The sequence below is a fragment of the Malaclemys terrapin genome, chromosome 1, assembly GCF_027887155.1.
Source record: "Malaclemys terrapin pileata isolate rMalTer1 chromosome 1, rMalTer1.hap1, whole genome shotgun sequence".
NCBI lineage: Eukaryota > Metazoa > Chordata > Testudines > Emydidae > Malaclemys > Malaclemys terrapin.
The window spans coordinates 133,685,365-133,702,916 of record NC_071505.1 but is presented as its reverse complement, the minus strand read 5'-3'; the positions used below and the strand labels follow the sequence as shown (position 1 = coordinate 133,702,916).

Below are 17,552 nucleotides of genomic sequence, written 5' to 3'. Positions count from 1 at the left end.
AAAGCTGAATTCGATTCCGAAATGCCAATGTGGTGGCTCATGGGAGTTGTAGTTTGAGTGCCTCATGCACCCATTCTCCTCTGTAGTGTGAATTCTCAGGTCTGACTACATCTCTCATGATGCACCAGGGTTTCACCTCTTGGTGACAGAAGGTGTGGCATCATGGGATAATGAAGCCTGGCTGCATAGCTTGAACCATAGTGGAAGATAGCCACATGAAGCTACTGAACTACGACTCCCATGAGGCACCTCAGTGGCATACCCAAATCAAAATATTTTAGTTTTCAACTGAACAAAATTTTTTGCTTCTTAGTTATTCATTTTTTTGAATTACAATAAAAAAATCAGACACTTGTGAAAAATTCTTTAGTCAAAAACCCAATTTTCTGTCAAAAAATAGTTTTGACATACATCTTTCAACATCCCTAATATAAATGTAATTTTTAACCAGAGCAGAGCAAAGGGGCCTTAGTGCAAATTAAAATGTGGCCCAATGATAATGGAGTGTGTGTGTGTGTGTGTGAGAAAAATTTGTATTAACTAGAGACACTGGTCCAGCCTCTCAATTGGTGCACATTGGCAGAGAACCACAGATGTCAACAGAACTACACTTATTAGCCTCATTTAGGTATTTGGCAAATCATTATTATACATTTTTTAAAATGGGTGAATAGGCTGATATTTGCCTGATAGATTTGAGCATCAATGACTACATGCCTCCATCTATTCAAACACACCACTTTCCTCAGCTCAGGGAGCACAGACGGTCAAATTACGTCAATCTTCTCTAAAGAACATCAGGGATGATTTGAACCCTGCACTCTTTCCCCACAGTGCATCTGTGCTGGGTCAGACTTCATTTGGCCCTAAGATGTTTCCATTTAGAAATGTTACCAGAGACAAGTCAAACAGAGAACAGATTAATTAAGATCCTTTGGCCTGGAACTGGATTCTGAATCCAAACTCATGCATGTAGCAGCATCCAACTAGTCGCTTCAGTGTGGGACGCTGTCAGAGGAAGAATTTAGGACTTGTCTACACACTAGAGCTGGTCGGGAATTTTCTGATGAAACATTTTTCATCACAAAAAGCCGATTTGTTGAAAGTCGGTTTCAACAAAGGGTTGGTTTTGACAAATCTCCCACTTCAAAAACCCCTTGAAAATAAAGAAATAAATAAACATTTCAAAATTGTTGAAATATTGCATTTTGACATTTTGTAAACAAAAAGGTTCGTTTTTTCTTCAAAATGAATTTTTGGTTCAAAGTTGTAGCTAATTCATACTAAAGAAAGGTAAAAAATAATAACAAAAAAGTTGAAATCAAATTGAAACGTTTTTAAATTATGGAAATGAACCGATTTTGATTGATCCAATCTAAAAAATTTTTGGATTGTCGGTTTTTGAAAACTTTAGAGATATTTACATTTCATCCCTATTTGGGACACAAAATTATTCAAAATCATGACAATTCTCACTTGAAGGGAAAACTATTTCCCACCCAGCTCTGCTACACACGTAAGTTCTACCACTTTAATTATAACAATATGGTTAAGCAGGTCAACCCCCATTAGTGTATAGATTAGGGGTGGACAAACTACCAGATCCGGCCCACCAGCCATTTTAATCTGACCCTCAAGATCCCACTGGGGAGTGGGGTCTGGGGCTTGTCCCGCTCCCATGCTCCACCCAAGGAGCAGGATCGGGGACCACTCAACGCAGCTCCCGGAAGCAGCAGCATGGCCCTGCTCCGACGCTCCAGCGGGGAACTGTGGCCAATAGGTGCTGCAGGGGCAGCGCCTGCAGATGGGTCAGTGCACAGAGCTGCCTGACCACGGCTCCGCATAGGAGCCAGAGGGGAGACATTGCTGCTGCTTCTGGGAGCCACTTGAGTTAAGCGCCACCTGGAGCCTGCACCCCAGAGCCTCTCCCCATGCCCCATCCTCTTGACCCAGCCCTGATCCCCCTCCCACCCTCCAAACCCCTCGGTCCAAGCCCAGAGCACCCTCCTGCACTCCAAACTCCTCATCCCCAGCTCCACCCCAGAGCCCACAACCCCAGCTAGAGCCCTCACCCCCCCGCACCCCACTCCACTGTCCCAGCCCAGACCCCAGGGACGACTCTGGCTTTTTTGCCGCCCCAGGCAAAAAAGCCTCCCGCCGTCCCCCGCCCCCGGCGGGGAGCGCGGCCGGGGAGGGCGACGAGCCCGGCCGCGGGCCCGCTCTCCCCGACCGGCCAGAGCACCAGGAGGAGGGCGGAGAGCCCGGCCGGGGCTCCGCTCTCCCTGGAGGCCGGAGCGCCGGGAGGAGGGCGGAGAGCCCGGCCGGGGCTCCGTTCTCCCCGACCGGCCGGAGCGCCGGGGGAGGGTGGCGAGCCTGCTATGGCTCCGCTCTCCCTGGCGGCCGGAGCACCACGGGGGGGGTGGCGAGCCCAGTTGCGGCCCCGCTCTCGGGCTGGAGCGCTGTGCCGCACCGCCCCCCTCCAGGTGCCGCCCCAAGCACATGCACAGACCTCTTGATTACAATGCATAAAACACATTTATGAGCACAGTATTTCAGAGAGGCAGCATCTGTAGATAATCTGTGTAAGAAAAGTAAGGAGCAAGAAAAGGGCATTTAGCGCCATATGCCAGCCTTTTGTTAATGTAGATTTTCACTTTACATTCCTGCTCATCCATGCTCTTTACTCCCATCCTTTGGTTGGTAATTTATTCTCTGGATCTGATTCTCCTCTCACACCAGTGTAGCTCCATTGACTTCAGTTACTCCGGATTTATGTTGTAGTATGTGAGAAGAGAGAGATCTGTGGGACATGAGAGTAATGGGAAGAAGCAGGACATTGTATTTTAGTTCCATGGAAGTGGGAGATTAAAATAGATATAATGACGGAGGAAGTTAGAATGTTTTTCACATAAGATTTGATTATTTTATTAGCCATGAGGCTAATGAGCTGGGAGGAAGAGGTGGGTCTTAAAATGGTACCATATCTGAACAGAGGCATGGAATCGGTTATTTTAGCGCCGAGGGGCCACAACTTGAGATCAGGGCCCCAGTGTGCTAGGTGTTATATAGACACCTCAAGGCTTGTCTACAATGCCCTGCAGTTCAGCCTATGAGGGTGTGAATAACAGTGCACACCAAAGTGCAGCACTGTAACTCCCATGTGGACACTACATGTGTGAACTAAAAGGTTTCTACTTCGTATTAATATAGACCTCTTCAAAGAGGACTACAGTAATGCGAAGTAGGAACCTTTTAGTTTGCAACCGCAGTGCCCAGAGGGGGGAGTTATAGTGCAGCACTTTGGTGTGCACTGCTATTCACACCTCTGTAGTTTGAACGGCGGGGCACTGTAGACACAGCCCCACTGGAGTCTGTAGGTACTGCTGTGATTGGGCGTAAAAGACAAGTCTCTGCTGCAAAATTTGACAATGTAAATAGACAAGAGAAACAAAGGCTGGGTCTACACTACCTGCCTGAATCGGCGAGTAGAAATCGACCTCTCGGGGATCAATTTATCGCGTCCCGTCGGGACGCCACAATCGATCCCTGAATCGACGCTATTACTCCACCAGCGGAGGTGGGAGTAAGCGCCGTCGATGGGAAGCCGCAGAGGTCGATTTTGCCGCCGGCCCTACAGCGGGGTAAGTCGGCTGCGATACATCGAATTCAGCTACGCTATTCGCGTAGCTGAATTTGCGTATCTTAAATCGACCCCCCCTCCCCGTAGTGAAGATGTAGCCAAAGAGTGAGAAAAAGGAAGTATTAATCCCCCAATTTTATAGATAGGAAACTGAGTCACAGAGACTTGCCCAAGAAATCAGATAGCTGTCCTAGTAAGGAATGTGTTCATGGAAATCATCAAGTAGTGTGGTACAAAGATATCAGAGTTGTGAATGCAAACTTGGGAAATCAAAAAATCTAGGCTAAAATTTTCAAAAGTATCCAAGTGATTTAGGAACCGGAGTTTCATTTTCAAAACTGACTTAGGAGTCTAAATGTTTTTGAAATTCAGTGAGACTTAGGCTCTGAAGGTCCAAATTTGTGAAATCAATGGAGTTAGATGCCTAAATACATTTGAGGGTGTTGGCTTACGCAATTTTGAAAATTTTACCATTAGAGAGAGTAAAATGCAATAGGAGGAAATATTCAAATCCATCAGTATGGAAGAAGCCTAGAGAAGCCTAAAGGAAGGTCTGTTTCGAATCTCAAGGAAGTGAATAAGATCTGTTGAATTTAATGGATTTTGGATCAGGGCCTAGAGGTGCAGCAGACTCCCTGAACTAGAAGAATGCAAGAAATAAAAAGGAGCCAATGCAGGTTCACAAGGGGCTTCTCAAAAGATCTGAAAATAAAATTTCAAAACCATACAGGAAATGCAAAAGGGGAATGGAAGACAAACACATTCTGTTGAAGTTTTCAGGGGGAGGATATGGACAATGGAATGAGTAAGGGCCAGGTCCATCAATCCCTCAAAGCCAATGGAGTTCAAATGGGGCAGGGTTGCAAGGTCAGGCCTCTAGTGCTAGCCAAAGGAGCAAATGGGGAATAAGAAGTGTAGAAAGAAGCTCCATCAGGAAATTGATGGGTAGAAAGAAGATCCATCAATACATTAGAAGGATGTGTGTGTGAAATTAATAAATCAAAATGGTTGAGATATTGAATCATCTTAAAGGACACCCTGTAACAGATAAGCTTTGGATCACATATCTGCATGTAGTCATTCAGTGTAAACTCCTCTGGGAACAGGAGAGAGGGTTACCCCAGTCAGGGTTACCCAAGTCATAGCTCTCTTTTGCTTTGAAAAATGGAACTTTTTGCTCAGAAAATTAGAACAAAGCTAAACATTAAAGTGGAAAGCGTGAGAGCAAAATCCAGCTTTATATCCTGCTTCATGATGATTTCTAACCTATTTAGTCCACTCCCAAATGTAATGAACAGTACTGAGACTTTTGAAAAAAATATCAGGCTGTAAACTAATTATAGCCTAGAAGAGGCTCAGGCCTTGAGACTGATAGGGAAGTGCAGACAAATTCAGAGCGTACTTTCACATTTAAAAGATCAGCTAAATATCTGAAATCCTAAGAAGTGGAAACCCCAGATTCAGTTAATTCAAATACTTTTGCAGGGTTGATCCTTCACTTCTTTTGCAGGTAAGAAATTATAGGGAATTATCCTCAAGGACAATTATTTGTTTATTGTTGTTATTGTTAGTTTGCCCATTTCTGATAGCACACACTCTATGCTGTTTGCTGAGCTAACATAAAGGAAGACACCATCCCTGCTCCAAAGGACTCACAATCTAAAACAGACAAAGCAAAAGAACAGCTAGCCAAAGGATAAAGGGCCAGATCCTCAGCTGGTGTCAATCAACATTGACTTCAGTGCAGCCATCTCAGTTTATGCCAGCTGAGGATTGGCCCAAAGGGGTTAAAGTAGTGACTGTCTCTCTCTTGCTAATACAGTGTTTTTGGGAAATGTATAAGATACTGAGAGCCATTGATTTCAGTGATGTTACACCAGCAGAGAATTTAGTTCATAGTCTATCCCCTTTACCCCTTACCCCTCAACCTGCCATTATTAGTTGGGTAGATTCTCATAGTCATCATAGTTTTTAGGAACATGGAGAATTTAGAGACTGTTGAAGATTGGTTGGAAATGGTTTGCCCATGATGGGAAAATATTCAAGATTTGAACATTTTTTCCCCATCCAATATTGGGACAAAGAGTCAAAAAGCTCAAAAATGTTCACAAAGCAACAAACGAAAAAAAAACGTGTTTTGTTTCAATCTATTTAAATATTTTGTTTCAAAATTCAAAAGTTTTGGTCAACCATTTTTCATATTTTTTAAAATATAATTAACTCAAATTTCAAAATTAAAAGTATTTTCAAACCAGGAAACCAAAATTTTTCATTTAGAAGATGTCAAAACGGTACATGTTGACAATTTCAGACTCCCGCCACCCCCCAGCCCTTCATTGTGAACAGTTTAATTTGGTGAATCGACATTTTTCGAGAGGCAGAAGTCTCACTGAAAAGTTCCCAATCAGCTCTAGTGGCCATGCAGTCCAGCTCAGGAAGGACAATACATACATAGTGGGACAGAAACTGTTGCAAGGAAAACAGACCAAGAGCATGCTGAGGATGGTATTGTTGGTACCACATTCCTAAAGCCTATTTTTCAAAATAGTCTCATCGGAGGCTTGTCTCCGAAGAATTTTTAGGTTACTTAGTTTTGTAGCCATCAACATTCAGGGTGCAAAATCACAGGCAGCAAATAAACAAAATATTTTCATAGATTTTAGCCCAAAAAAATCCCAAACTATCAGTTGAACCCAGCTTTATTTGGTAATGATTCCATTGGAAGCTGGAAGTTTTAGACAGCGCCCACAGAGAGGCAGTAAAAAGCACTATAAGTGAGGTCCGATTCACTTCCGATTAACACCAATGTAAATCCGGAGTAAGTCCACCGAAGTTAATGAAATTACACTACGGTAAGTGGGAGCCATACAAGTGTTATATTATTTGAGTTGAAATCTGCCATGAGAAGAGAATTTTTTCCAATATTTTCAAAGTCTAATGTTGTGTTCATAGAACAGACACAAATGCCTAATTCATATAAATGCCAACACCTGTTTTGTAGCCCCTGATGCTCCATATACCCACTGGAAGCAAACTGTGTTCTACTTAGAGGACTACCTAACTGTGAGAAGAGGTGAAGAAATCTATGGAACTATATCAATGAAACCAAATGCAAAAAATGTGGTAGGTTGGCTTCATTGGTTCTAACTTGTGGCTGTAATGCTAGATGTACCATACACAAGAGTAAATAGAGTGAGCCTGTTAAAGGGTCTGAACTCATGATCAGTCACAGGAAGTCTGTTCACAGCTTCACTGAAACTGGATGCAAATAACTATGTTTATACAATGCTAATGTTGCACTGTTAAAATTGCAAAAAAATCAGGATGGGGGAAAAAAAGAAAGATTCCAAATGCAGTGTTAAGTCAGTTGTACGTTTTATGGCTCTCACTTTGTGACATAAGCAGGAAGGCCATGTTTCTGCTGCCGTTGAAATCAGTGATAAAATTCCCATTGCTTTCAATGGTGGGTGATCAGGCATAATTACTTCAGTTATGCATTTTGGGACATATTTTCAAAAGAAACGAGCGTCTGGCAGCTCCCAATTGGGCACCTAGGTAAGGGGTTACACATTTCATATGCACTCAGCTCATGTACAGGTCCCATTTTTCTCAATGACAGCTGCTGGCTGCTGAGTACTTCTGTAATTCTCCCATCTCAGCTGGGTGCCAAACTGGTCGCTGAGCTTTGTTTGAAAATCTGGCCCCAGTTGTGGATGCTGAACTCTTTTGAAAATGTGACCCTTATAGCCTAATCCAAAAAAGAGTGAAGGGACTGGAAAGACTCCCATTGACTGCAGTGGGCATTGGGCTAGTCCATGAGAGGGCGGGCCAAGAACTTTCCATCAAAACTATTTTTGATGGAAAATTGGAATTTCATTTGGAAGTGGATTAAGCTAAATTGGGGGAAAAGACACTCCTATTCCAGAATAAGTGTCTCCACCTAGAGGTTTATAACTTTTCTAGAATAGTTATTCCAGAACAGCTATTTTGGTAAATTTCCAACAAGCCTATAAAGAAACCTCTGAGAAGAATGTACAAAGCTTCTACTGTTGTAGATTACCCAGTGAATGCTGTTGGGCCATTTATTCTCATACTTCATTGGTAAAAAGAACACTTATGCATGTCTTTCTGAATCTGCACTCTCTCTTAGGCCTTGTCTACACTACGAGAGTAGTTCGAATTTACTTGCATCGAATTTTTGGAATCGATATTGCAAAGTCGAACGTCTGTGTCCACACTAAGGACAGTAATTCGACTTTGTGAGTCCACACTAACGGTGAAAGCGTCGACATTCGAAGCGGTGCACTGTGGTCAGCTATCCCACAGTTCCCGCAGTCCCCTCTGCCCATTGGAATTCTGGGTGTAGCCGGCAATGCCTTCTGGGTAACAAAATGTGTCGAGGGTGCTTTTGGGTAACTGTCGTCATCCGTCCATCACTCCCGCCCTCCCTCCCTGAAAGCGCCGGCGGGAAATCAGTTCGCGCACTTTTCCAGTCATTGACAGCGCGGATGCCACAGCACTGCGAGCATGGAGCACGCTGCGACCATCGCTGCAGTTGTGGCCGCTCTCAACGCCTCGCAGCTTATCATACAGGTTTCCCTGAGGCAGATGCAGAAAAGTCAGGCGAGGAGGCTACGGCACCGCGGTGATGTCCTGAAGTCTGAGAGTAGCACAGACCTCTCAGAAAGCAGGGGACCCAGCGCCGAGGACATCACGATGGCAATGGGTCATGTTGATGCCGTGGAACGGCGATTCTGGGCACGGGAAACAAGCACTGAGTGGTGGGACCGCATAGTGCTGCAGGTCTGGGATGAATCCCAGTGGCTGCGAAACTTTCGCATGCGGAAGGGAACTTTCCTGGAACTTTGTGAGTTGCTGTCCCCTGCCCTGAAGCGCAATGACACCCGGTTGCGAGCTGCACTGAGTGTACAGAAGCGAGTGGCCATAGCCCTCTGGAAGCTTGCAACGCCAGACAGCTACCGGTCAGTCGCGAACCAGTTTGGGGTGGGCAAATCTACCGTGGGGGTTGTTGTGATGCAAGTAGCGAAGGCAATCGTTGATGTACTGCTGCCAAAGGTAGTGACCCTGGGAAACGTGCAGGTGATCATAGATGGCTTCGCAGCGATGGGATTCCCAAACTGCGGTGGGGCCATAGATGGAACTCAAATCCCTATCCTGGCACTGGACCACCAGGCCACCCAATACATTAACCGAAAGGGCTATTTTTCCATGGTGCTGCAAGCACTGGTGGACCACAGGGGACGTTTTACCAACATCTACGTGGGATGGCCGGGCAAGGTTCATGACGCTCGTGTTTTCAGGAACTCTGGTCTGTTTAGACGGCTGCAACAAGGTATTTACTTCCCGGACCACAAAATAACTGTTGGGGATGTGGAGATGCCTATAGTCATCCTCGGGGACCCAGCCTACCCGCTAATGCCCTGGCTCATGAAGCCCTATACTGGCGCCCTGGACACTGAAAAAGAACTCTTCAACTACCGGCTGAGCAAGTGCAGAATGGTGGTGGAGTGTGCTTTTGGCCGTCTCAAGGGGAGATGGAGAAGCTTACTGACTCGCTGTGATCTCAGCGAAACCAATATCCCCATTGTTATAGCAGCTTGCTGTGTGCTCCACAATCTCTGTCAGAGCAAGGGGGAGCCCTTTATGGCAGGGTGGGAGGTTGAGGAAAATAGCCTGGCTGCTGATTACGCACAGCCAGACAGCCGGGCGATTAGAAGAGAACAGCGGGAAGCGCTGTGCATCCGGGAGGCTTTGAAAGCAAAGTTCCTGAGTGAGCAGGGTAACCTGTGACTTTTAAGTTTGTGTACAGAGAAGCTGAACCTGCCCCCGTTTCTTTACCCAGTTAATGTTGACTATCCTACCCAGTTACATACCCCCTTCACCCCCTTCCAACACACGTTTCGAAATAAAAATAGTTCTACTTTGTTAATGCACACCGTTTTCTTTAATACTGTTTTCGCGGGAATTTTTTAAAACTGGGACGCAGACTGTGGTGCGGAGCGGGTGTAGTGTAGTGACGCGAATGAAGCTTCTAAACTCAAGGATTGACGGGCTCCGCTGCGGTGGGATGGTTGTTTCAACGGAGCCTGTCACCCCTCCTGATAGGGACTGTGTGTATGGGGGGGCTATGTGACTTTGTGGCAGGGGGAGGACGGTTACAGATCCCCTGCTGCGTGGCTCTGTGATCCTGCATAAGGACCGCCGCTTAAGATCTGTAACTGCCCTCCCCCGCCACAAAGTCACAGAGCAACCCACCCCCCACCACATAACATGAAAACAACCTCCCAGACTAACCAGAGTAACTAGTCACTGCATCACTGCACTGTGTATGTGCCCTGCTGCTGTGCCTGCCCCCGCCTATGTACCCTGCCAAAGGCGACTGTCCTGTCCAATTACCAACCCCCTTTCCCCTCCTCCTCCAAAAGAACATCATCGAAACAGTACTTAACATGAACGTATTTTTTATTATCAACTACACATGGAACTGGGAGGTGAAACTTGGACGGGGGCTTGTGTCAGGCGGGAAGGAAAGAACTTTTCAAGTTTTGGGGAATGAGAGCCTTCTGCTACTAGAGCTCTCTGCAGGGGTGGAGTGAGAGTTAGCAGGGACTCTGCCGCCTCTCCTTCTTTGCACTTTGGGTGAGGTGGGTATGGGACTTGGTGGCGGGGGAGGGCGGTTAGAGATGGACTGCAGCGGGGCTCTGTCCTCCTGCCTCCGTTCCTGCAGAACATCCACAAGGCGCCGGAGCGTGTCTGTTTGCTCCCTCAGTAGTCCAAGCAGCGTTTGAGTCGCCTGCTGGTCTTCCTGCCGCCACCTCTCCTCCCGATCCATGTTTGCTTGCTGCATTTGGGTCAATTTCTCCCGCCACTGGGTCTGCTGTGCTGCCTGGGCTTGGGAACAGGCCATAAGTTCAGAGAACATGTCCTCCCGTGTCCTCTTCTTCCTATGCCTAATCTTCGCTAGCCTCTGGGAGTGTGATGCCAGGCTAGGTTGTGAGACAGTCGCAGATGTGGCTGTGGGAATGGGAAAAAGGGAGTGAATTCCTCAGAAAGATAAATGTAGTTGTGAACAAAGAACATAGTCTTTCTCTGTGAACAAGACCATGCACAGCACCTATCATATGCGCACTCAGCACAAGGTCGAATTCTCGGCCTTCGCATTCAGTGCCTGGGGTCTTCCACAGCACATTTGAGAAGCGGGGCAGCACAACGGAATTTCTGTTGCAGGCAGACATGGTAAGCCGTAGACTTGTGGCAGTTTAAAACTTTTATATTACCACTGGCCTCATTTCACATTTAAAGCAATGTCAGTCCCTGCTGCCAGCAATCCGGCAAGCGGGAACTCTGCCCCTGTCCCACCCCCTCGCGGCTGTCCCCAGGAACAATCCCTTTCGGCAGCCCCTCTCCCGCCTCCACCGCGTGGCTGCAAACCAGCTGTTACAGTTCTGTAAAGGAACGAGCAAGCAGTCCCAACACTAACATTCCCCTACCTAATTCAAAGCAGGTCACCATGGGCGACATCACCCTGATGAGGATCTCTGACAGCGAGAGAGAGAGAATGCTCCGGGAAAGCCTCCAAAGACCAGGGCCGTATGCCGCCCTGCTGTGCAGAGCAATGATTCCCGAGTACTTGATAGTCTCGTGGCGCGGCAACGTGTCGTACTTCGGAGGACCCAATAAGGCCGCTCTCCCCAGGAACCTCATGCAACGGCTTTCCAATTACCTCCAGGAGAGCTTCATCGAGATGTCCCGGGAGGATTACTGCTCTATCCCTGCACATATAGACCGCATTTTACTGTAGCTGCAGTAGCAGGGAATAAACAGTAGAGCGGCTTGGGCAGGACAATCACGGATAACCGGACATTGCTAGATTTTTTTTCAAAACTTGCACTGCCCATGACTGAACGGTTAAGTGCCTAGGGCAAAGTAATCATGAACAACCCATTCTTTTAATTGTTAATATTCCTGTTCTGTTAAAAATAAATGTTTAGATGTTTACAACACTTACTGGCTGATCCTTCCCCAGATTCTGTGTCCGGGGTAACGGCTGGGGACGCTTCGTAGGGGATCTCTGTAAGGGTGATGAAGAGATCCTGGCTGTCGGGGAAATCAGTGTTGTGAGCGCTGCCGACTGCCTCGCCCTCCTCATCTCCTTCCTCATCTTCCCCGTCCGCTAACATGTCCGAGGAACCGGCCGTGGACAATATCCCATCCTCAGAGTCCACGGTCAGTGGTGGGGTAGTGGTGGCGGCTGCACCGAGGATGGAATGCAGTGCCTCGTAGAAACGGGATGTCTGGGGATGGGATCCGGAGCGTCCGTTTGCCTCTTTGGTCTTCTGGTAGCCTTGTCTCAGCTCCTTGATTTTCACGCGGCACTGCGTTGCATCCCGGCTGTATCCTCTCTCTGACATGTCTTTTGAGATCTTCTCATAGATCTTTGCATTCCGTTTCTTGGAGCGCAGCTCAGAAAGCACGGACTCATCGCCCCACACAGCGATGAGATCCAAGACTTCCCGATCAGTCCATGCTGGGGCCCTCTTTCTATTCACAGACTGCACGGCCATCACTGCTGGAGAGCTCTGCATCGTTGCCAGTGCTGCTGTGATCGCCACGATGTCCAGACAGGAAATGAGATTCAAACTGGCCAGACAGGAAAAGGAATTCAAATTCAAATTTTCCCGGGGCTTTTCCTGTGTGGCTGGTCAGAGCATCCGAGCTCGTACTGCTGTCCAGAGCGTCAACAGAGTGGTGCACTGTGGGATAGCTCCCGGAGCTATTAGCGTCGATTTCCATCCACACCTAGCCTAATTCAACATGGCCATGTCGAATTTAGCGCTACTCCCCTCGTCGGGGAGGAGTACAGAAGTCGAATTAAAGAGACCTCTATGTCGAACTAAATAGCATCGCAGTGTGGACGGGTGCAGGGTTAATTCGATGTAATGGCGCTAACTTCGACATAAACGCCTAGTGTAGACCAGGCCTTAGGCTGAATAAAAATAATCAAATTTGCACACAAAACTACTTATAGTCTTACTTACATGTTCCATCTAAATCTTCATTACAGCGTGACCTGGATTTCACAGTAGACTTGGATTTTAAAGGACAGCTGTGCGAAACGTCTGTATCTAATGACTACAAAATGCGCTAGCAAAAGAACCTCTTGAGAGGCAGAGAGAAGAATTGCATCAAATCTTGATCCACTGCACTTCAAGCTAAAAACAACTGTTTGCAGGTCTATTACATTAGACCCTAGAAAGCATACTTTGGTGGAAAGTTGGTAACCTGATCCTTCCTGTTGGTGCCACATGGAGATGGGATCCTGCTATGAATGTACAGTATACAGAACCATAACTTTTGTCAATTATATAGGCAAAATAAACAAACAGTCTTCAGTACTCTGGTTAATTTTAGGATGGCAGAAGATGCATAATCAAATTGTACTATTTACTGTGAATTTCTGGTTCTTCCAAGCTTTGCATGCTACAGGCAATTAGGACAATTACTTTAAAATAGAAGACCACTGAGACACATCGTCATGATAGCATTACTGAGATCATAGTCAGTATAAATATATTATAAATATAAAATATGTTGTACATCAGAAGGATTCTATTGCTTCATAATAGGAATTTGTTTTGTGATTATTTTTTTCTTCCCATTAAGCAACAATAGAAAGTTAGCTGTACTGGCTCTGATGTTAATCTAGGTAGGCAGATGCTACAGCTGTCATTCACTGCCCTCCACTGTAGCTGTGGGGAATATTACATATTGATTGTTAGTGTGAGCTAGAAGGTAACAGAAAATCAGCAGGTATATTTTAGAGTATCAGTTGGAAAACATACATCTCTAACTTTCAGTATTGATTTCTGTCCCATTCACAGATTGACATCTGTCAGTTATTTAGAAAACAAGTTTAACTTTTCATCATTTGGGAACATTTTGTGATGAATTGTTATAGCTGGATTTTGCATGAGACCCTCTTAAATTTGGCATACAGTAGTTGAATCTGATGAGTGCAAAACCTATAAAATGGTAGATTAGTCATGCTTTGTTGGCCACGTCACATCTCAGTTTACCTCTCAGCAACCATCTTAATACAAAATCATTTTAGTTCTGAATAAACAGGGGGTTGGTGTTTACTTTTTTGGTGGTGTTGGACAGGTCACTTTAAAGTGCAAATATTAGTCTCAAAAGTGCAGTGATTACCTTTGCTGAAATGGGGTAATGTTTATTTAAAAAAATCTGTGGCTTCTGTATTATGAAGATGTCTGTAGCTTTTTTCCCCCTTCCACTTATTATTTTACTTTCAATATATTCAGCTTATAGTTAAAATATTAACTGTTTATATTCCTTGAGATGTATGTATCAATTTTTTTACTATATATAAATATTGGGCATTTACTCACATGTAATTTATTAAATTGTTGCATCATCGTCTTCATCTGTATGTCTTCCAGCCACCAAAGGTATTAGGCACAAAAAGATGTTCTTGTCATGTACTGGATAAAATTGACTAGCTTTCTGTCTGAGATAATTTCTTTATCAGCTGCAAATGAAACAGGCTAGAAGTTGTGAAAAGCTAACAGTGCTGAAGGTGTAAACTTGTCTGTAAGCTTTTCTTAGGTTCCTGTTTTGTCAGTGTAACGATTGTCTGCTTTTAACCTTTTAGACATGTTTCTATTGTTTTTCACTTCATCTGAGAGATGTACAGTACTTCCATTTTCTTATGGTCTAAAGATTATGGTCTTGGGATCATGGTACATGGTATCTATGTAGAATGAAATTAAACTGTAATTTGGCAGTAAAACAAATTGTTCCCTCTGCAGTTAATTATGATTCCTTTAAAGCTATTTTTACTGTTTCTTTGAGCCAGATGCTGATGTCTTTACTCACCCTGAATTGCATTGTAATAGGATGGCCTGCCCCTTTTAGGACCAAGAGGTTTGGAAAGCAGCCTGCCTGATTCTGGAGAGGAGTCCAAATCATCCGACTCATCTGGGCAGCATCAGGTGATTAGGTTTGATGAATCCTAGCTAGGCGATATAGATGTGGGTCTCAGTTCCATGAGAGAGCTTGGGACCAGGAGAGAGCTGGAAGAACATTTCCTGTAACTGCAGCAGAGGACTGTGAGGTCCTGAGAGGCCCTGTGAACGCCTGTAGCCTGGGTGGAGGCTTTGACTACTAAACTGCCAGAGATTAGGGTGTTGGCAACAGGACTGTCACTTTATGTTTTCACTCTATATTTCCTTTTTTTTGTTGGACAATAAACAGAGCCCTGAGGCCAGGGGCTATGAACTGATGTGGGTATGGCCAATTATTTTCCCCAGGTTGGTTATCGAGTCCACCAGCATATGGAACCTTACTCCTCAAAGAGTCCTATCTATTTAAGTGGGACTATTCATGGAGTCAGGTACTTCTGAAGGTGAGGAAAGAGATCAGAATCTGTCCCTATTTCCCCAATGTATATTGGGATGCACCTACTATTTCACAAGTAACCACTGTGCTGACTACAATTGACCAGGAAAATATTTGCTCAGATTTTTTACTTTGTGCATTTGACAGCACTTTGGCCCAGATTCTCAAAGGAGTTTAGAGGCCTGACTCCCTTTGATTTCAATGGGAGTTAGGCACCTAAATACCATTGAGGATTTGGGCCTTTGAATATAGTCATTTGCGCCTGCTGTTTGTGGTGGGTTTTCAGACAGCAACAGAAGAAAGCAAAAAACTTCTTTTAAAATAGGAAAACCACAAACATTGACAGGAGAATTCACAAGCAGACATTGGACCTGAAGCTATTTTATTATTCATTTTTTGAAACTGAATAGGATTCACGTTGTTGGTGTTGCTAATAACATTTTAATCCACTGATAAAAAAAATTTCAGCGTTGATTCAATATGTGACATTGTCAATTGGCAGAACATATTGGAACAGAAATAGCTGGGAAGACTTAATCATAGCCACGCCATTAACCAGTGCTCAAAATGGAATTGAAAAAGTGATGTATGCTCTCCTTTCAGCCCACCTTCTTCAGCTAGCAGCAGTGAAATGTGTGTCACTATTCAAGCATTGCTATGGCAGGAAGGCTTGCTACTGCTCCCACTTAAGTCAATGGCAAAATTCCCATTCACTCCAACATCTCAAGATTAGGCCTTTAATGATTTTTGTGACAGACCCAGACCAGTGGGGTACAGGAGTCTGGTAGAGGGCAAATATACTGGTCACTGGATGAGTAGTTTTCTGTTCCCTGAGTGACCAGAGCAGGGGCTGCACTAGAGTAATCAGGAACCTGCTAGAACCAGTTAAAGCAGGCAGGCTAATTAAGACACCTGGAGCCAATTAAGAAGAAGCTGCTAGAATCAATTAAGGCAGGCTAATCAGGGCACCTGGGTTTTAAAAGGAGCTCACTTCAGTTTGTGGTGTGAGTGTGAGGAGCTGGGAGCAAGAGGCGCAAGGAGCTGAGAGGGTGTTCTGCTGGAGGACTGAGGAGCACAAGTGTTATTATCAGACACCAGGAGGAAGGTCCTGTGGTGAGAATAAGGAAGGTGTTTGGAGGAGGCCTTGGGGAAGTAGCCCAGGGAGTTGTAGCTGTCATGCAGCTGTTACAGGAGGCACTATAGACAGCTGCAGTCCACAGGGCCCTGGGCTGGAACCCGGAGTAGAGGGCGGGCCCGGGTTCCCCCCAAACCTCCCAATTGACCTGGGCTGTGGGTTCTTCCAGAGGGGAAGGTCTCTGGGCTATTTCCCAACCCACATGGTGAATCTCTGAGGCAAGAAAATCCGCCAATAAGCGCAGGACCCACCAAGATAGAGGAGGAACTTTGTCACATTTTCTTATCCACTAATGGCAAATGTCTAGAGGGTGATGGTCAGGATCCCACTAATCCTATCTGGGCTACTGGTATGCTCTTTTCCCAAAAAAGGCACATTAAGAGTACTATGCATTTATGGCCCAATTCTTCAGAATGCTGAGAACCTCCCATGAAGTGCTGAGCATTCTCAATTCACAAAGAATAAAAAGAAAGTTGAGGGCACCTAGCACTTTGCAAGTAGTGCTCATCACTTTGGAAGACTGGGTCTTGCATATGGCATCTTCCATCAGAGGGTCTTATTGTGCTCTACAAACACCAATTCATTTACCTGTCCTATGAGGTCAGTATTATTATTATTATTCCAATTATATTCAAAATTTCTAATATAAACAGAAAAATATGACTAACAGAAATTGGAGGGAGGACTGCCAGAAGAGGAAGGAGATATGGAAGAATGTGACCACAAAGCAGAGGAAGAGACTAGCAAGTAGTGGTAAAATTGAATTGAGTAACAGATTTATTGTACTGGGGAATGAGAAGGAGAAACAGGCAGAGGAAGGGGTGGCAAGGAAGAAAAGAAGAGAAGCCAGTCCCTGCAGGAGAGAGGAAGAAATGATGGAGATAGCCAGGCACCAGAGCCTAAGGAAAACTGAGGATGGGACTGTGAGAAAGAACATAAAACAGATTTGTAGCAACGTCAGGAAGAGTCAGGTCTGGGTGATCGGGGACTCCATATTCAAATGAATCAACAGGCCTGTCACCAAACCAGGTCCAGAGAACAGCAGAGTCTGCTGTCTGCCAGGAGCAAGGACACAAGATGTGGATCTGAGGCCAAAGAGGATCCTGATGGGCATGGGCAAAAATCCCCTGATTGTGCTGTATGTTGGGATGAATGACAGTCCGGCTGGATTCCCATTGGAATGGATCCAGGATGACTACGCTCAGTTAGGTGAGATGCTTAAAGAAGTGGAAGCTCACATGATTTTCCGCAGAATACTCCCAGTCCCTAGAGAAGCTGGGCAAAAGCATAACAAATGAATAGTTGATTCAAAGATTGGTGCTATGAGGAAGGTTTTGGGAT

At 45.3% G+C, this 17,552-nt stretch overlaps 2 protein-coding genes across 5 annotated transcripts in view; one reads left to right on the top strand and one right to left on the bottom strand.

Moving 5' to 3' along the window:
* Positions 1-14,960, top strand: part of PRMT8 (protein arginine methyltransferase 8) — a 104,736-nt gene extending 89,776 nt beyond the window's left edge. For all 3 annotated transcript variants that reach the window (XM_054039512.1, XM_054039498.1, XM_054039505.1), the window contains 2 exons: positions 6,642-6,763; positions 12,726-14,960. In XM_054039512.1, coding sequence (XP_053895487.1) covers positions 6,642-6,763; positions 12,726-12,809 — 206 coding nt within the window. In that variant the 3' untranslated portion in view covers positions 12,810-14,960. The remainder of the gene's footprint in view (positions 1-6,641; positions 6,764-12,725) is intronic.
* On the bottom strand, positions 10,112-11,964 carry LOC128843050 (uncharacterized). 2 transcript variants are annotated; one of them, XM_054039533.1, is made up of 3 exons: positions 11,670-11,964; positions 11,152-11,433; positions 10,112-10,675 (listed from the first exon to the last, which is right to left on the bottom strand). In XM_054039533.1, exons 2-3 carry the CDS (start codon positions 11,363-11,365, stop codon positions 10,200-10,202), a joined length of 690 nt encoding a protein of 229 aa, XP_053895508.1. In that variant the 5' UTR covers positions 11,366-11,433; positions 11,670-11,964; the 3' UTR covers positions 10,112-10,199. The 2 variants fall into 2 exon arrangements, with proteins under 2 accessions (XP_053895508.1, XP_053895500.1); XM_054039525.1 differs by lacking the exon at positions 11,670-11,964 and having other exon boundaries at positions 11,152-11,663.
* Positions 14,961-17,552: the final 2,592 nt, after the last annotated feature.